At 39.6% G+C, this 21105-nt stretch overlaps 1 protein-coding gene across 6 annotated transcripts in view; it reads right to left on the bottom strand.

The window, feature by feature from the left end:
• The window catches only part of scn8aa (sodium channel, voltage gated, type VIII, alpha subunit a), a 56839-nt gene that overhangs the window by 27235 nt on the left and 8499 nt on the right, over positions 1-21105 (bottom strand). For 3 of the 6 annotated variants that reach the window (XM_059333475.1, XM_059333473.1, XM_059333476.1), the window contains 12 exons: positions 18959-19076; positions 16797-16887; positions 15453-15581; positions 13282-13373; positions 9927-10124; positions 9587-9650; positions 9275-9416; positions 5593-5799; positions 5222-5503; positions 3112-3426; positions 819-954; positions 344-582 (listed from right to left, as the gene is read on the bottom strand). In XM_059333475.1, coding sequence (XP_059189458.1) covers positions 344-582; positions 819-954; positions 3112-3426; positions 5222-5503; positions 5593-5799; positions 9275-9416; positions 9587-9650; positions 9927-10124; positions 13282-13373; positions 15453-15581; positions 16797-16887; positions 18959-19076 — 2013 coding nt within the window. Of the gene's footprint in view, positions 1-343; positions 583-818; positions 955-3111; positions 3427-5221; positions 5504-5592; positions 5800-9274; positions 9417-9586; positions 9651-9926; positions 10125-13281; positions 13374-13578; positions 13671-15452; positions 15582-16796; positions 16888-18958; positions 19077-21105 lie in introns of all 6 variants that reach the window. The other 3 variants (XM_059333474.1, XM_059333479.1, XM_059333478.1) reach the window with 3 other exon arrangements.

Raw genomic sequence — 21105 nt, 5'->3', positions numbered from 1 at the left:
TGAAATATTAATGTAGGCCTCCCACCAGTAAGCCAACAAGCAGAGAGGCAGGCTGGTCCCACTGAAGCAAACAGCAACTCCACACAAGCAGAGGAGAGAGAGAGAGAGAGATAGCAGGAGAAGACAGGGAGCGTGCATGTGAAAAAATACATGGTTACAAGAAAACAGCAGGGGGGGTGTGTGAATGTTTTTTCTCTCCTTTCAACACTGAATCGGCAATGAAAGAGCTGCCAATTACGGTACCAAAAATAACATCTCTCTATGAGCTGCAAAGAAGAGGCAGAGGAGATTCTAAACCAGTGAGTCAGATAAAAAATAACAGAACATAAAGATGGCCACTCACCAGGTTGCCTACAGACAGCATATCTTCGAAGTCGGGGGTCATGGGGTAGTGCTCCATGGCCATGAAGAGGGTGTTGAGGACGATACAGATGGTGATGGCTAAGTCCACAAAGGGGTCCATGACAATCAGATTGACAATCTCCTTGATCTTAATCCAGTTTGGGGAGCACTCCCAGATCAGGAATGTGTTAGAAAACTTATACCAGCATGGCGGACACTTGCGCTGAGACTCCTCCAGTTCTGAAGAAATAGCGCGGATCACACATCAAAACCAAACATACTTGCGTGCTTGAGCATACCCGCATGCAATGGTATCAAATGATAAATAAAAAATTGTATGCATTGTATGTATCTGGTACTATTGGATATGCAAAGCAGATAAGCAGGAAATTCATGTCAAACTAATCAATGAGAGCAGCCCTAGTTAAAAGAATAATGAGAGAGCAGGTTAAATAGCTGGGTTAAAGTGGCAGTACCCTCCACTAGTGTGTTGGTAATGACGCTCATGACACTGTTGGCCCGCTCTTTCCGCCCAAAGGAGGTATTGAGCTGGTCCACAGACACCATCAGGGAGCCCGACAGCTTCTTCTTCACCTCAACCTCAGTAGTCGGCTGTCAGGAGGAGAGGAAGAATCAAGCACCCATGGAGAGGACATGAACACCATCCCACAGCACCACCGGTGGCCGGCGGAGGGAAGTGCACAACAGCATTGGCAGGAAAAAGTACTTGATGATCAGATTTTTGGGGGTTGGGGCATGTTTCAATCTTTTCTATATCAATGCTGGTTTCAAGGAAGATGTGTGTATGCTGTAAATGCATGCAGGTCTCAGCCAAAGTGGGAGCAGTGGTCTAGGGCTACTTGACCTAATTGTGTTTGAATGTAATTAGCTCATCCCAATTAAATAATAAATGGATTGTGCGATATTGTGCAAGGAGAACTGCTTCTTCATGAATGCATTTTCAGTCCTGTCATGCAATAATGGAGGCTTTGCTGCCATTGCAATATAATCATTAGGTTATTTTACAAAAATGTCTCCCAAATCTGGCCATTTTTAAATGTTACTGGCAAATTGGTCGATGCTACTGTATCTTCCTACTTTGAAACCATACAACTTATATTGCAACCATCAAATCAAGAGCATTGTAAAGAGATCATATGGAGGCAGGTAGTTCAGATCCATCCAGTTGTCATGCATGAGCATGCTCCAAGTCAAAGAGAAGGAGAGAAAATTACAAACACCATAGCCATTGTTCTACTTGTCTATGTCATGCTTTGCTCTAGTTTAGGGTTTAGATCTACCATGCTAACTAGAATGAGACACAGCTAATTCACTAATGTTGACCAGGGAGATTTTGGAAAACAGAGAAAGGTCAAGACAGACAAGGACAGCAGCCCTCCTTATTTTTCTTAGGTTGTGTTATTAAGGCCTGATAGGATGGTGTGTTACTTGTGAGTCTGCTTAGGGATATTAACAGGGAAGCAGATAAAAATGTCTGTGGCTCTATAGTGCTGGTCCCCTCTGTTTCCTCCGCCTCCTACTGTAGATCTACCCACACAGGCTAGCATAGGACCTGGATGCCTGGAGGAGGAACACATCAACACACTACAGCATGTTAACTCATCATTATATGCTGTTTGTTAACAGAAATTATGTTTTATTACTAGGTTGTGTGAAATAAGAAATTGATGACATCCCATGTATGAAGTTGTGTATTAAATATTAAAGCTGGGGTAGGCAATTTTCTGGAAAAGGCAGAATTTTAAATTTGAGCCCTCCACCTGCAGTCCCTCCCACCAGACAAGCATAGGCATATACATGCCTTATACAGTATCATGTATATCATGTATCCTGTTTCTTTTTAAACTTCAGGGCATGTAAAAAAATAGCTGCAGATTTGAGTCTGTGGCTGAGATTAGAAGAACGCTAAACTATTAGCAACATTTTCTCTAAAACTCTGAAAGGCTTCACCAATAATAAGTGCATTTCCATCCACCTGATTTTATGCACATTTTCTATTTGTGCATTGTAACACCTGAGTTTTAACTGAGAAAATCTTGAAATATTGCAAGAACATTTCTTCTGTCATTTCTTTTGGACAGTTGTTGTAAATTCTGGAATAACAACTTTTGAGTTGCAGGATTTTCCACCATAAATCAGGCTTTCACCATCTGAAGAGACATAACTTGATGTTTATGTGCATTTGCATTTGTAGAACAGCCAAAAATAATGAAATGCGATTGGCTGCAATCAGGTTATATTATTGAGTGTTTGTCCAATGATGCCAAAAACTGCCTACTCCAGCTTTAATCAGGCTTGGGTGTACTGTATGTGCCAAAATCTTAAGGGCCAATGGGGATGCAAGTGAATAATAGAATCATGTCTGTTTGATTAGTGTCTGCATGATATTGTGAGCATGTGCATGTATGAATAAATAATTTGATATGAACATTCAAAACATTGACATTCATCGTTCAAATCAAACAACAAAATTTCCTGGAAGTCACTGATAGACCCAGTTTCACTAACCTATTAAATGCAGGGTTGGCTATAGTATAGTCATTATCAAATTGACTTAATTCTCCATCCTTTGCCTACTGTCGGAGGGCAGCATACACTGCAGGGCTGGGGGAGGGGAGGCGCGAGCGCTTAGCCAAGAGATACATACAGACTTGCAAGATGACAGATTAGAGGATAGAGAGCAAGAAAGAAAAGGAACGGACGAGAGGGGGGCCATGCCTAGATAGGTCTACTCATTGACTTCCTTACACTGTCGTCAGTAGCTGCCTTATCTATTTTCACCTCAGGCAGAAGGCGTCCACCGGGCCCAGGGCCGATGAGCGACACCACGCCGTTGCAATCCACTGTGCTGTTCCTCTTCCCATGGAAGCCGCTGTAGCTGTTTCTCCTGTAGGGGCTGAACAGGGAGCCCCGGCGCTCCTCGCACTCCTCCACCGTGCTGTGTTCGTCGTCGGCAAACTCGTTCTCTGAACCCACGTCCTTACCGCGGCCCTTGAAACTGAAGATGCTGCTCTTGCTGTTGTGACGGGACAGGAAGGGCGAGCCGGGTATGCTGAGGAGGGACTGGAGGTGGAACAAGGATGAGGATGAGGAGAGGAGACATTTGCGTGATGGATGTCCTGTAGCACAGGGTGTTTCTGAATTACAATATATTGCACCATCATTTTTATGCTGTTTGTCATCAGTTCTGGAGGTCATGATGAAAGGCAACATCTGTGGGAAATGCAATGCAACCAGGACACTTTTCCCTAAGGAGGCATATTCTGCTGGAGCAATCATGTGACTTAATAAACAAGTGGGAAATACATAATTAGGTCAGTGATATTCTACACAGTCAAGGTCACACACACACACACACAGGACAGAGATATAGGCCGCTGAAACACCATGGAGAGGAACATGAGTCATGACTATCTGGGCTGCTGCTTGTATTGATCTGAATTCTTGTATCTGTGCAGAGATGATGCTAACTCAACTGGAACACACATTTTTTGACACCAATTGTGTGTTACATTCTGCCAGTGTTCCCATCCTGCTCTAAAAAACACAATAAAAGAGCCAGTGGAACTCTAGTGAGGCTGACGCAAAGCTGCAGGATTGCTCCCTTTGAAACATTCATGTAATCACTGTGAATAATTCAGGACCTGGACATGTGTTTCTATATCTCTGGCCACTATACGCCCCTCTATATGTGAGTTCGTGCAACACCACACTGTGGTGTAGCAGCACTCTCAATCTGAAATATTCCCTACCTGACAGTCAAAAAGTGCACCTTCCCTGCAGCCACATTTTCACTGGTATCTATATTCTATTCATAGAGTTAAAAAAAAAAACCTCTATCCCATCTCTGTGGCTCTGATGCCATGTCTTCTGTTGGTGTTTTGTTTGATCTCTTTTTGTGTTTGACACTAGTAATTCAACGTTTAAAAGCGTTAAGGGTAATTTTACCCAAATTAGAGTGGTATCTGGAGGATAGAACATGCTGTAAGATTATATATTTATACAATTACCACTTTTACCAAGTTATATTTTGTAACCAACATCAGTCCTGACCATAACTAATAAATATTTATTAATTTATCTGCCAGTTTATTTATATAATGTTGTTGCGCTGAAATGTGCTGCCCACTGCTCCTAAGCATGGTATGTTCACTGGTGTGTAAATAAGGATGGGTTAAATGCAGAGTTTGAATTTCCCCATTTTGGAACTAATAAAGGGAATCTAAATCTTGTTATTTTGCGTGAAAATCCCCACAAAAGATTCTGTACACTGAACACTAGCTGGATTTTTCATTTTATCAATAATTTGCAACAACATTGATTTTTGCAGCATGTTACTGCCGCGTGAGAAACATGAGAATAATGCTCAATCTGGTGGAAAACAGTAAAAACTACAAATGTAAAGCCAGTGCTCTGATTGAAGCCTGAGGAAATAGAGTTTATGATTTTGTACTGTAATGGCAGTGGGATCAAAAGTGATCGTTTTAATGACACTTTTTATGCCCTTTAGGGATTTAGTGTCAGTGTTTTGGATACACAGTTTATTATAGACTTATTATAGAAGCTGAGGCTGAACGTCCAAAATTCAGATACAAAAAAGTTTGCAATTTTGCCAAAATGTATGCTATATGCAGTGACACAGCCAGAATGAGCAAGCTTTTCAAATCAAAAAGCTAAAAATGCTGGTATGCTGTACAAATGCTAAAAATGCAGATCATTCCCTTTTACATGCTGAGGTTTTGTCTGTTAGATCTGCAGAATAAACCATTTTGTAACTCACCCTAAGTTATGCTTAATTACAAAATGATGAATGCTGGTAAATGTCTGAACACCCAAACATTCTCCTTGTTCTCCTCACCTGGTTCATAATGGAAGACTTTCGACCCAGGCGATTATCGGGGAAACGGAAGCGGCTCCTCTTGCTGCCGTCGTCCGACTCCGACTTGACAAACTTCTCACTGTCTCCTTTCTCCTTCTCCTGCTCTTTCTGCCGCCACTTCTTCTTACGATTACGCCGCTCTTTGGCACTCTTGGAGCTGAGCTTCGACATCTCTGAGGAACTGCACGACAGACGACCTCCACCATCGTCCTCTACCGCGTCCTCTGACACCGTACCCGCCGAGGTGGCCATCGCAGCCGTCTGCCACCAAACAAACATGTCATGTAAGTCAGAACAATATCAAAATAACCTGAGGAATAATTTGGTGGTTCATCCTGCAGAGGGCTGACCTGGGCGTCTTCCTGCTGTCTCTTGAGCTGCTCCAGCATGGCCTTGAATTCCTCCTCCTTCTGCAGGGCTTCTTCCATGGTGGCCTGGTTCTGCTCCTCGTAGGCCATGGCCACCACAGCCAAGATGAGATTCACCAAGTAGAAGGAGCCCACGAAGATCACCAACACAAAGAAGATCATGTAGGTCTTCCCCGCCGCCCTCAGGGTCTGTTGGGAGGCAGTGCATTCATGACATCTGACACAGACCCTAAACCCCCTGAGTCACACTCAGTGTCAACCTCACTGCTCATCTCTCACAGTGACTCATCAGAAACAACAGAGTCAGCTGTTGGTGGGGAAAAGTCTGTGACTCCCTATATTTAAAGGTCTGTGTCTGGTTTGAGCATTAATACGCTGAGATTAGTTTTAATATAATCTCCTACAATGATAAACTGACACACAACCATTTGTTCTTGGTATGCACAGGACAAATCTTATACTGTGTTTGTTAAGATGCTCAGCATGAGCCCAAGGTTGTTGTTCATCAGGGAGAGTCATGAGATATGCAATTTGACCTACTTTTCAATGCACACGGTACCAGCCCTTGCGCACACACACACACACACACACACACACACACACACACACACACACACTTTTATTCATGGGGATGCTATCCCTGGTAGAGATGAGAAAGAGGGGGACCGAGCTGCAGAGACGGGGCTGAACCAATGAGAACATTCTGGAAAACAATTTTAAAAAATGTTGTTTTTTGACGACAATACATGAAGGTTTTGAACAGGGGTACTTAAGAGGTTCTTAAGAGTAACAGGAGGGCCCAAATAACAAGAAAATGATTATTTTGTATTCCAAGTTTTTTTTGATATTTTCAAATTATGCATTTTGTTATAAAATATGAGTTAATTTGCATTTCCAGAACAGAAGTTTGAACATTGGATAAAGTCAGTTACAAAATTACTGCTTCTGTGGAGATTTCTGAGTCATAGAAATATAATTTCAGAAAAAGGGTTCTTAAAGATATATTTTACAAGACACTATGGGTAAAAAAGAAAAACAGGTAAAATGTTTAACTAATAGATATCACCATGAAACTTTCTCTAGTTTACTTACATTAAAGCCTTTTTTTAATTGTATGTTTAAATATATACATGGGGCAATATCTAATAGTAACTTTTGGTGAATTCAGGAGAAATCTACAGACATAAATATATGAAGTGTAGTTAAATAAACACTCTTCTTTCCACTAGTCTGAAAAAAATGTTAAAATTGACCAGTGCAGGGGTTTTCCCTTCTAAAGGCAAACTATTGTCATCAGGGAGCAGAGCAAGAAGGAGAGCTTCCTGGGATAGAGAAGTGAAATCCTCTCAGGCATCAATTATGAATGGAGTTGCTGTGTAGTGCTGGGAGTGTATATGACACAACATTCCCAACAACAGAAGCACAAACTGATTAACAGTCCAAATCATTGTATCTTAGTCCCACACAAATCTCATGTGGGTAGGTTAAAAAATAAACCTTCAGCGGCAATAAGTGAAGTATGAAGGCATCGAGTCTGCCACATCGATTTAATTTCATTTATGAACAGCTGACAAATTCACCATCCTTCCCAAACACAGCTGCATAATCATTATTCTGAAGACACAGTGCACAATGTCAGTGAGAGCCTGTAGTTGGGAGCTGAATTTTCAAAGAAAGGAGCAAAAATAGAAGTGTTAATATTTCATACTTCCTTCCTTCCACTCGGCCTCCGTGTGTGGAGGCAGGAGTGTCTCCGCAGGCTTTGTGTGGAGCGGATAGGACAGAAGTGGCCTGGCTACAGTATGCAGATGAGGCGAGTCAAAGTGGGAACAAAAGGCAAACTAGAGGCGGAATGATCCACCATTTTCTGTTTGAGAGGTGGAGTTACAGCATGCACAGAAACTGTGTGCATGACAGTAGAACGAGGGAGCTTCTATCAGGCTTTTCTGCTTGGCAACCATAGTCTCACGGGAAGTCTGCAAAAAAAAAAAACCTTGCAAAGCTGCTTTGAAGACTGAGCAGTAATTATATTTTTGTTATTGATAAATCTATCAAGTATGTTTTGAATGGAAGGTAAAGCAGCCCCTCTGGAGTTAAGTTTAAGACTTGTGAGGTCATGTTGACTTGTGTCTGCTAGTTTAATAATTGTATGTTGTACATGAGCAGTGTAAAATGTTTTATACACTGTAAGACTTGGCTGTAAATTTACAGTCAAATTCTAACAGCAACTTGCTGTATTATGATTGTACAGTATATTGCTGTGAAAACAATGCATTGTGGGAGTTATCATGATTGCTCAGGCATTCCAACGGTCAAAATGATATTTTTACAGGAATTTACTGTTTTCAACTGAGCATGTAGGGAAAATTAAGCAGTTATTTTTGAAAAGAAGAAAAGTTTTATTTTATTTATTTTTTGTCTGGGCTGAAAATATCACAGTGTGTTGTTTTTCCAGTAAGCCTAATATACAGTTTAAATGGATTAGTTGTAACATAATTTAGAGTTAAACATTTAAACGTCACACTATTTTTTTTCTTCGTTACGAGACAGTTTGTCAGTAAACGGACCTGTATCTTTATAAAACAGTAGAGGTACTGTAAATTTTACAGTAACTTACTGGCGAAAGTGCTGCCAGTAATTTACTGTAATTTTACAGTAAAAAGTTTTACAGTGTATCTTATTATTGTAATTAGGCTGTACCTGATCATCAACCATTGAATCAATCAATCAAGGTCTAGGAAAAGCAGTTTTATGTTGTATTGACTGCACAGATTGCGTGATGTGGGCAGTGAAAATAAAGTTCAATCTAATTATTTTTGCCTCACCATATTCAATATATTGTGATAAAAGAGGAAAAAATTCACATTTGATGAGCTGAACCGGCAAAAATTTAGCATTTTTGCTTAATAAATCGCTTTGATTGATTTTCTACTGATCAAACAATCCAGTATTGGAATAATTATTTTTGATACTTTTTATTGGCAGAATGTAACTAAGTACATTACCTCAAGTACCGTAAAAGACACTTGCACTTCTTGGGTAATTACATTTTCTGCTACTTTATGAATGTGTGTGTGAACGGGTGAATGAGCGTAGTGTGTAGTGTAAAGCGCTATATAAGTGCACTCCATTTTGTTTATACTTATATTTTTAATATCCTTTCTGTCAAGTGAAAAGTGTGTAGCTGTTTCCATATTTGAGGATTTAGATTTTTAATGTTTCAGTTTCTGTTTTTCTGAGCAGTAGTAGTTAAAAATGAGTGCAACCTTAAACATCCACAGCAGTAAAAAGCAACACTCACATTACTGCAGAAGTAATATTGATCCATCAACAAGACATAATAGTAACAGACATTTTACTGCACATGGACTACTTCATACTTTACGTCAATTTTTCTAAATCCGACATAATTTTACTGAAGTAAGGTTTTAAATGGAGGACTTTTACTTGTAGTGGAGTATTTTCACAGTGTGGTATATTAGCAGCAGGATCTGATTACTTCTTCTGCCGTCTGGTCATGACAAAGACTTTGAGGACAACATCACACCTAATGATTTATGATTCTGCTTATTCAATTGTATACAGCTCTACCATCACTGGTGTTTTAGGACCTGCATGTGTTGTATATGCCTCCTATGAAACAAGCTTGGCACATGAGCTTTACCAGCATGTAAAGGTTTTCCCAGAAGTCCTGTGTCATGAGTCGGAAGAGAGCCAGGAAGGCCCAGCCGAAGCTGTCAAAGCTGGTGTAGCCGTAGTTTGGATTCCTCCCAGCTTTCATGCATGTGTAGCCCTCCGGGCAGCGGCTGAGGGGTGGAGAAAGAAAAGCAGAGAAAGAGAGAAAGAGAGAGAGTAAGGGGAACCCGGCCCGAAAATGACTCAGCACTATTTACTCCTAATGTAATCTGACTTGAGGCTGATAGAAGTCTGTGTAAGGATCAGCAGCATTCGGAGGAGGGCAGAGAAGGCAACTCACCCAGAGTCGGAGCTGTTCCCACAGAGTAGAGCATCCAACTGGCCAGGCAGGAAGTAGAAATTGGCTGAGGAAAAAACAAACAGCCATAATGAGTCATTCCGCACACATTCTGTCGCAGCTACAGTTGTTTATTCTACAACAGTCTGTGGAATCAATTCAGACCAATTTCTGACTTCAGTTAGCTTGTCCGTTTTCAATTCGGAGCAGTTCATTTCAAACCAATTCTTTTTGTCTATCCCGTGCCAAAATGACATATTGTTTTGTGGTTCAGGCATATGGGCTGAGTCATACTTTGAGGTTGCTGCCAGCTCACCGTCGGTGAAGCCTGGCCTCTACTTACTGTCGTTCATGATGTACTCCTTCCAGTCGATGGTCCTGGTGGTGTTAATTGGCCAGATCACACACTTGTGCCGCAGGTTGCCCATGAAGAGCTGGAGACCGATGAGGGCGAAGACGCTCAGGCAGAAGACGGTCAGGATCATCACGTCCGAGAGCTTCTTCACAGACTGGATCAGGGCGCCCACAATGGTCTTCAGGCCTGGAGGGCAGTCACGCACACACGTAAACAAACCACAAAGGTGATGCAGGAGATGCTGACGCCCCAAGTAGGAAACTTTCCACTGTCTACATCTACAAAAAATTGTTTTTAACTCATACTGCTAATATGCAAATCAATTTTAGGAATCTATCAGTGGGAAATAGACAGTATTGACTGGATTTAGGTCAAAGGCTCGGAGTGGCAATGCTGTACTGCTTTCATGGTATTTAACTATTTAAGGAAATATTTACTTATTAAATTAGTGAATTATAAATCTAACAATGCAGTTACATGTTGAGCTGAACATCCGAACATAGGGGGGAGTTTATATGAAATAAAGTTAAAATTGGAGATTGTTTTAGATATCGGTAGTAATACATTTTGGACAAAACTGACATACATAACATCTCTAGGAACAAAACAAACAGGAAATATTTAGGAGCCTTCCCACTCTTCTCAGACTAATCCACACATAAAATATTGTAACAGATCAAATTAAAATGTCTTTTAAACAAGAATAAATTTGTATTCCATTGCCAATGATGGACAAAGTGAACAAGAGGGGGAAGACTGTAGAAAAGTGAGAGGAAATCCATAAGGAAGAGAGCACAGCAGCACAAAGAGGGGCCATGAGAAGGACGAAGGCACAGGCAGGGGGGCTGGAAACCACATGCAGGTCATTTAAACTCCAAGGCTGAACAGGAGCAATTCAATGCCAGTGCCAGTGTGGGCACTTTCTTGAACTGTCTTGTATAAGGTGTCATTAGGAAAGCACTGACTCCCCATACTGTGACCCTGCAGTCTGTCTCATCCACACCTTTGCTAAAGAAATGATTTTACCTTCAGGAGTAGGCATCCTCTGGCAGCGTTCACATGGGTCCACAATGAACTCACATGGAAGCAGGATGACCCGCACCCCCTTCTGTGTTTGGTCTCTACAGGTACAGTGGGCTTTACCAGCTGTACTGACTGTATCTTCTTGTAAAAGTCTAAATTTAGGCTTACACATTTGGACAAACTTTGTAAAATCTCCATTCGAAAAACATCAATCAAAATCAAAACAACTTTGCTTACCTAGAAGTACATGACAAGATATCACTGTGCAAAAATAAATTAAAGTAAAAATCACAAGTAAAATATCAATTGTAATAGGGTATTATTTTAAAATACCCCCATAACTACTGAAATCCTGCCCTCCCCTGCACATTAAATACTCTCTAAATCTATACTATATAAGCTACATTTTCTCCACTTCAGTGCTAAAGGTCTACATCAATCACTGTCAAAGGAATAGTTCAATATTTTGAGCATTATCCATATTTACTTTCTTGCAGAGAGCTGGATGAGAAGATAGATGCTGCTTTCGGTCTGCCTGTTTATTACAAAGCTACAGCTAGCAACCAGTTAGCTTAGCTTAGCATAAAGAGTGGAAACTGAGGGAAATAGCTAGCCTGGCTCCGGCCAAAGGCAATAAAATCGAGGGTTGTCTAGCTGCAGAGCTCCAGGCTCAAGCCCACCTCCTCTATTGTGGGACACAATTGAATTCACACACTTGAATTTTGCAAATTTACACACACTTGTAATACAAGACATGTTTTTGTAATACAAGACATGTTTAGACAAGGATGTTAACTTGTCATATTTAAGGAGAGGGGATGGGAGCTTATAAGTTTTACTTCTTCTCACTCCTTTTCGAATATGTATTCTACGTGTCATGTTAAATGTTTTGTCTGACTCTTTTTTTATTATTATTTGTTTTCATATTCGAAATAAACTTAAATCAAAATAAAAAACAAAATCAAAATGCTGTTTGTTAAATCTGCACAAGTAAAAACAACAGTTTTAAGGTTTACAGTGGGGTCATGTACAGGATGCTTTAGTTTTGTATGAATTACACAAGCCAGATGTTAATAATGAATCTTAAAAGGTGGATTTTGTTCCCTTTGGACAGAGCCAGGTTAGCTTTTTCACTATTTTCAGTCATTTTTGCTGGTTTCATCAATTGTTTCATCGAATTCTATGCCACACTGGAAGTAAGCATATTCCCCAAAATGTTGAACTATTCCTTTAAATACCATTCAAATCCAAATATCATCTCTTTGTGTTTGCACTGAAACGATTTCCTTTTCATATTTCCAAATGAAGATGCTGTTCAAAAAAAGCCATTCACAGTGGTTCTTTTGAGTAAGCACGACATCTGTTCAACATCCACCATCAATAGATAGATGGATGTGTGGTCAGTGTCACTCAAAAAGGTCAAGAGGTCATTCAACCATCCCATCTGCGTTCCCCAACCTCCACATTGTGAGCACACAGTTTCTCTTTCCGTGTGGTATATCATTCAAGTCGGTCGTAAAAACAAAAAAAAAGAAGAGGAAAGAAAACCAATATTCAAACTAAAAAACAAAAGGAGGCAAATAAAACTTTCAATGCCATTTGTCAGCCAAGCTCTTAGTAGGCTAATATTGTAAAAGCAAGTGACTGAAAAGCATCATGCAGCATAAGAGATATGTTCACAAACTAGGCTTGGCAGTCTTCATACATAAATAATGGGTGAATTCTGTGGGATCTCTCTAAGACCTCATATGAACATCAACTTACAGTCTACAAGGTTTGTTTTTGATCCCAAATATGGCATCATGTATTTCCAATTGAATTACTATTGATAACAAATGATTTATCTTTTAATTCCACTTGCACTTTATTTTTTTTGTAATAGAAAATCTAGAAGGATTTCAGGCAAATTTGAGAAGCTATGCTCTATCTTCTTCTTGTTTTTCCTTAAAATGAGAATAGTCTATCAACAATTTTCTTGGCTACAGAACAGGACATTAGCTGATTCCTAAAGCTGGTGAGAAAAGAGTTGAGTTATAGCTATTTCTGAACAGAAACACAGCTGCCTTAGAAACTAGCCTCATAATGAGAGTGCTACTGGGGCAAAAGAGAGTGCAGACACTTTGGAGGGCCCTAGAGGAGACTGCAAAGCCTATCAAAAATGTATTAGTACCATTTTTGATAATTTTGGAGGAAAAATAAATCAAAAAATGGTTGTCTCCAATTCTTTTGTTGTTGCTTAAATCATAATTGTAATCATAATAATAGTGAGTAGAAAAGAAAGGGTGAGAGGATCAGCCTTAGTGTTTAAACTGAGTCTCACCTGGAATGACAGAGATAGTTTTCAATGCTCGGAGAACTCTGAATGTTCTCAGCGCAGATACATTGCCCAGGTCCACAAACTCTGTTATATATCTGAAATAGGGGAAGGATCACACACAGAACAAACACGATGACAATAACCACACACGCCAAGAGCACAACACCACCGAACCAGGAGGAAACGACGCCACTCACAGAGCCTGTCCACTGAGGAGAAGGGTGGAAGGTAAAAGGAAAGAAAGACACACACACCTAACACCGACCCCGCCCAACCGTCCCCCACCCCATCCTGTCTTACCTGGAATTACAGAAATAGTTTTCAATGCCCTCAACACCCTGAACGTGCGCAGAGCTGAGACATTGCCTAGGTTTACAAACTCTGTTATATACCTGCAGGATCAAACCACAGTTACAACAGCTCGTTATTTACATGGAGATATGAGGTGAAAATGTAAATTCACACACAGATGAGCCATGTGACAGCTCTACACACAATGGGAATGTATTTTGAATGGTGCTGACCATTAACCCTCTGAACCCCAAGCAGTGTTTTATTTTTTACTCCTGTCACATTTTACTCAGTGTGGCCTCATTTTCCCTGCAATATACACTAACACTCAAAAGTTTGGGATCACTTAGAAATGTCCTTATTTTTGAAAGAAAAGCAAACATTTTTTAAATTAAAACAACAGACATACAGTCCAGTCATTGTTAATGTGGTAAATGATGATTAAAGCTGGAAACAGCTGATTTTCTTTTGAAATATCTATTACATATTGTCTGCAACCATCACTCCTGTGTTCCAGTGGCACATTGTGTTAATCCACGTTTATAGTGTTGAAAGGCTCATTGATCATTAAAACACCTGAGCATTATGTAGCACAGAAAACAGTTTTGTGCTGTTTTGAGAAGCAATAAAATGATCCTTCCTCAGGCTGGTTGAGTATCTAGAGGTAAAGTTGGAGATTTGTACAGGTTAAAATGATTATTCCTACCCTTGTCAATGTCTTTACTAGATTACTGAATCATTTTGTTAGTCATTTCATGAATAAAACTTTGTTTTCATGGAAAACAACGCAGACATTTTCTCGGTGACACCAAACTTTTGAGCGCTAGTGTACATGTCCTGCACTACTACTGATCTATAATAGCACAATAATGGCTAGAAGTACAAAAAAACTTAAAATGTATTTTGTGCAGCATGAGACATAATACATAATGCCATAAAAAAATGAAAAATAAAGAATGCAAGTTAAATTTATTTGATAATTAATTTAACATAAAAGTGGAATAAAATTTAATTCATATATACAATAAAAAAAATGTATTAAGTGCCTATAAGTGTGACAAACGTTAGGGAAAAATGGGGGCTCCACATGTTATAATTATTAAAATTAATTAACTGAACTAGTACAACTCATCTTGTCCTCTCCTCTCTGCTCTGCTCTCAGAATCTGAATCAGAAATACTTTATAATATAAATACAAATGCCAGTCTGAAGTAAATAATGATATGTACAAATAAAAAATATTGAATGTAGAATAATTTGGAGTAAAATAAAATAGAGATATGTACAATAGAATAAAAGAGAAATATGAATATGTTATTCTGATGATAATTTCTGTTTTACAGTTTTACAGTGGCTATGATAATTTGTTTTATTTTTTTAAACAAGCCGTTTAAACCAAATGACGGGTTGTGGGATTCAGTGGGTTAATGAGCATGTGGTCATGTAGAGGAAGGTAAATCTGTAGCATTAATACTGGGTGACACACAGTCGACGGGGAGACACTGGGCCTTAGATTGAATGTTGCAGACTGAAAGAGAAAAGGTGAATCAGAGGGAGAGTTAGATGACAGGAGGAAGATAAATCAGATGGATGGGACCGAGGTGTGGGTGTTGTCAGGGAGGCCGCAGAGTGTCGGATGGAAACCTTCAATCCCCAAAGAGAAAGACCAGAGAAGTCTCAGATCAATGGAGGAAACACAGAAGATGGGTCATCAGACAGAAAGAAAGACAGAAAGATGAACAATCTTCTGTAGCATTGAAAACTCACTTTCTTAACCCACCCTCTTTAATAAAAACAATGGTCATATTTGTTCACAGGATTAAATTTCATCATCATTATCATAATCATCTATGACATTCTGAATCACAAGGAATAATACTTACGCCATCGAAATGACCATGAAATCCAGCCAGTTCCATGGATCTCTAAGGAATGTAAACCCGTCTATACAGAATCCTCGTGCGCAGATTTTTACAAGAGACTCAAATGTATAAATTCCTGTGAATGTGTACCTGCAAGGGAAAAAAAAGTGTTGACAGAATCAGTTCACCAGCCTGGATCAAAGCTCACTCACATCTACATGAGTGTACCCATGTTAGCTGTTGAAACACTCAGGAGGAGAAACTTGAGATGATAAGGTCAGCCAGATTGTTTCATACTGTTTTTAACTAGGCAAGTGTGTTTTGGGATGCACAGTATGTTTTTTTTTTTACTTATCACCATCAGTGCCTGGTGTAATTGTTTTAAGATTTCATATTTTTTCATTAAGAAATAAGTTTAAAAGCTAGCTCGACTTATATACATTTATGCAAAATAATATAAATTTACCATAAACAGCTGATAATTCATCGGCTTGATATGTATTGTGCATCTCTAATGTTGCATTCACGTGGGAGCAGGCAGACAGTTGATATTATAATGGAACGGAAACAGAAACATAGTCATCCAAAGTTAAAATATTTTAATTTTTTGTCATCCTCTGCAGTGGAACTACTACAGCCGGATGTTACATACAGTGCCTACCAAATTTATTAGACTTTTTACTTTTTTTTTTGTAAAACAGTAAATTTAAAAATTCCTGGACAACAACAATAATTATATTTTAGCACTAAAATATAATTTGGGTTAAAGAGGTTTTACATACTGGTGTATTAACCATTACAGAAACATAATGCTGTTAATTTAGGACAGCTGTGGCAGAAACTGTTCGTCTAATAAATTTGTTATGCACTGTAGCAGAAAATATGGCCGATATGGATTAATAATTTAATAATCTATTATTTTGTGAATAATTACATTGAGTAATACACATAATATCTGATTAAATATATTCCTTTCTTTTAAACAATATGACATCACTATTGCAACATATTGTCATGCTTATTGTGTTATTGCCGTCCTGCCATTCCATCTGTTTTATTCGTCCAAGAGTTGTTGTCGGTCTGTTATCGGCCTGATTCCATGTGAATGCAGCATAATTAGCATGAGAATTTGACTCGAGTAGGGATTTGGCTAGCTGTAGTTTGTGCCTCTACATTCTTTCCCCTTTTATTTAAAAACAAATGGTAATTGCTGTCTGCTGTGAATGCAGATGAATGCTACGTCATTATCAGATCGATAGCTGATGAGTTCAGAGATTGATGTAATAGTAATATTGAGGCACAAACTGTGGCTAGCAGTTGGCATGCAGTCATACTAGTGAGTGAAGCTATTAAACATGTACTTACTCTACTTGTTTTGACCACTCGGGAGGATCACTAAAGGTCATGAATATACAGTTGGTCAAAATAGTACACATAATGATCATGCTGAAAAGAGTGAGGAGCATGTTAAGGAAAATATGGATTATAGAGGCAATCACAAACATCATAAATCTCATTGAGAACCCAGCAATAGAAAACATCCAGTTTCTGCAGTATTCATCTAGTCCAGAGGACCTAAACAGCCCTCAACGTGTTAATGTCACAAAACCTACTCACAGCACTTAACAGGAGGTGGTTTTGTGGGCTCTCTACCACAAAGGCCATTATTTTACCCATGAAATATTTAAATGGTATATATTTAGTGGAAATACAATGGCATTAACACAATAGTACGTTTTAAAGATGCGAGGGTTTCAGTGCAGAGAGTTTTACACTCAAACGTAACGAGGAAAACCTCAGTTGGCTTTACATGCAACCAGAGGTCAGTAATAGCTGTGGCTTGTGGCTAAGTATGGGAGGACATTGGGTCAATGTAGGAACAGAGTAAAAAAGGGTTCAGCTTTTGTTACCAGTGTGAACAGTCACAAAGAGCAAAGACAGACTTTGTACACTGCCAACAAATGTACATTTTACATGGTGGCAGATGGAGAAAGCAAATAAGTTGTTCATATCATTTTGATCAACTTTGATACAACTTTTGACAAATTTGTCAACACATTATTACATCTTTGTTTTTCTCTGTTTTTTAATGTATGCTATGATATAAAGTAATCTTTCTCGCTGATGTGTACCAACAGTACATCAAATGAATCTGCTTCTTTAGGTGTTTTTTGCAGCAAAATTGTTAATTTTGTAGTTATTTTTTTCAATTTTGCAGCTGGATTGCGGACTTTCCTGCTACTGTTTTTAGCTTTGGTCATTTTAAACAGCATTTTTACGTATTCATTTATCTTTTCTGTTATGTGTATTTTGAATTTGTATTATTTTGTATAAATAATACAACTATAATTGTATTATTATATTTTGTAAACTGTACTGTCTGCAAATGTACTCGTCGTCTCTGTAAATGAGGGAAACCTCAGAGCCTTAAGAGTTTAAATAAAGTGTGTATAATAATCTTATCGCTTAGCCAAATATGTCCAAATATTAATTTGGAGTGTTTTTTAAATTCTGCTCCCTTCATATGAATTAAAATACTTTAATGAACCATCAGTAGGATTAGCTTGTCAATACGGGGTGCTAACGCATACGTTGAAATGTATAGCTATTGTCACTTCACACTGAATGGACTCCCACTGATTTTTAAAGTCTATTTACAGGTCTTGGGGAGTACCAGCTTGCTGTATATGTGAATAAAGTTGTATAAAGCCCTCTGACAGCCTTCTTCGGTGTGGATTTAGAAAGAAGTGATTTTACCAGACCTCTACAGCCTGCTCCTCGTCTCTGCTTGAGGCTAGCCGTTCAAGGCTCCATTAGTCACCACTAACATAACAGCCAAATCCAACAACTCAGCTGTTTGTGTTCAAATCGCATTGTTGTGTATTGTAGGCGGCAGGTTTTGAGTAGAATGCAGGGTCTGTGTCTGTGTATTTTAACCTCTCCTAAATTTGCTGACTGTTGGTTAAATATGTCATAACTGTAGCCAGTGGACAGTCGCTGAGTGGCTTCCAGTTCAATGTCATCTTCACCAAATCAATATAGGCAGATTTGACCTACTTTGTAGAGATGCAGCTTCGATCAGCTGCAGCTTGTTGTCTAAAACCGATTTCTTTTATTTGACAGCTCTGTCTCTCACGATGAAGAAAGGTAAAGCCTTCAAGTCTTGCGTCCCTGGGTGCTGAGATGGATGGCAGTGTTAAACCATAATAGGCTTATTGAGGAGATCCAGCCTGGTTTACTGATAAGGATGACTCATCGTTTGTGCTAGCCTTCCCTTACAATGATAAAATGGCTACTGCGTGGCTTCCTGTTTGCTCTTCTGTATCAAGAAATCGTAATTTTCTGTAATCTGACATGCCATTAGTTTCCGTCTCCGTGCCTACTGTCTGTATCCTCTCCTGTAGTTACAGTCACAGGAAACATCAATAGCAGTACAAGCAGAATGACAGAACATATCATCATGAATAAAACACACGAACAGGAAACCCTTTTGTCTCTGCCGTTAAGACACCATTTCAAAGGATATGCATGTATCAAAATTTTAATAGCTACTCGCCTAACCGGATTAAGAGGACTTATGAAGTACAAGGCAGGTGTGGCACTAAAACGGAAGATTGTCTTCCCTCTATTTAGCACTATAAATGTCTGTGGAGAGAAGAAAAAGAGAGAGAAAGAGAAAGCGTATTAATCACTTAAAAATCATCAGAAAACATTTAGCAAAAGCAGTTGAAATTAATGCAAAACAAATATGTCATCCTATTTCATGTACTGGGTGCATTTTATCTGCATACAAATGTCACAGTATAACTCATTATGTAAAATATAACATGTGCATTTGCTCATAAAGTAGTGTGTTGTACATTTCCTGTCTCATAAAATGATCTGAAACACATTTGAACAGAGTGAAAATGGCTGCCAGGATGTTTCTAATGTTGGAATGTTGTCCCAGTCACTCAGTGCCTTCCTCCACATCACGGCTTTGATGGTTTCGGGAGGAGGAAACGAGCAAAACCGAGAGAGGCGGGCAGGCCTCTTTCTGTGGATAACCTCATAATTGTTTAAATAAAACATGGCGATTTGCATGAAACTTTAATGACACTGTACATTTGCACAAGTGATATGGACCCTTGTGCTTTTTACAAGGCAACCCTCACTACATTAAGCCCAGCAGAGCTCCCGGCTCAGGGCTAAAGGCTGGAGACAGAAGGGAGGCAAGAAGGAGAAGGAGGAAGAGGAGGAGGAGGAGGAGGAGGAGGAGGAGGAGGAGGAGGAGGAGGAGGAAGAACGGAAAGGGAGAAGTACAGTAAGAGGGCTCATGGTGGTCACATGACTGCATGTAATTTGCACACTTCTAATAGAAATGAGGTGAAAATGATGTTAACAAGAAACTTAAACATCTTCTGGAAGAGCATGAAACTGAAATGAAGAGCCTTTCTGCCCAGAGGATGAGACACAGTTCTGTCACATGACCTCCCTGATATTAATTTGACTGAGATCTACAGACAACTCAGAACATGCCAGCACAGTTAAACGCGATTAGATAATCTTACTCTCTAGTCACTATTAAAGGTCAGAGCAGCAGCCTCCCCTGAGTGTTAATACTCTCATATATACTGTAAACATTCCCAGTCAGCACTATGGTCAGCCACGATGACACGCATAGAAACATCCCAGTTGCTGGTAGCATGACATTTCAGTAAATACAGGCATCACACACACATATGTTGTGTGCAAATGCATGACAAATGCACCAGCACACACATGAACTAACATGTGCACACATACCAGAATGCACAAAGCTCAGTAATGTGCAACTAAGGTTGACATCCGCACACATAACCTTCCCGCTATATATGTAGGGAGTCCTTTTTTTTTGTAACGCATGACTAAACTGCTGCAAAGCTACTGAAAATTTCATAATCCAGAGCTGAGCAAAGAGGAGAGCAGGGGAGAGGAAAGGCAGAAAACGGAGAGCAAGTGAAGCAGGCAGGCAGGCAGGCAGCAACTGTGGCAGCAGCAGGCTGAGGAGAAGCAGGGCGGAGGGAGCCAGAGCGAGCGAGGGAGCTGGGCAGAAGACGGAGAAGAGGGTGGAAGGGGGGGATGGGCGGGAGACGGAGAGAGGGAGAGAGAGCGGCTTGAACACAGAAGCTCCAGCCAGCAGGCAGGGCTGCAGCATCTGCATCCACTAGGGCCCCAGCAGCCATTTAAAGAGCCCCCTTCTTTCAACCCTTGTGGTAAATGGTAAATGGACTGCATTTTATGGGTCCTTTAGCCTCAGAGCCTTCACATAGACATTCATGCAGCAGTGATGTAGGGCACAGCAGCCATGCTAGGTGCTGTCCTACTCATGCATTCCTTTCAAAAAACTTTTACTGATATTTTAAATAAAAATATGTTTGTATCCCTAGAGGAAAACCTGTTATCTTTGTGGGAAAAGATAGGATTTTCTATAAATTTGAATGAACGATCTGGAATGTTCCTTACTGTCATCTACACATAATGTTCTTTAAGATTAAAGGCACAAAGACAATATATATCAATATTATATATGTCTTGTGATACGAGACAAATACTGCCTTAGATTTTGGATATTGTAAGTGTTGTCTTTTCCCCGTTTTAAAGGCTGCATTACAGTAAAATGATCATTTTCTGAATTTGCAAGCTGTTCAATTAT

The sequence above is a fragment of the Centropristis striata genome, chromosome 5 (assembly GCF_030273125.1).
Source record: "Centropristis striata isolate RG_2023a ecotype Rhode Island chromosome 5, C.striata_1.0, whole genome shotgun sequence".
Taxonomy (NCBI): domain Eukaryota; kingdom Metazoa; phylum Chordata; class Actinopteri; order Perciformes; family Serranidae; genus Centropristis; species Centropristis striata.
This window is presented reverse-complemented; position numbering and strand designations above follow the sequence as displayed.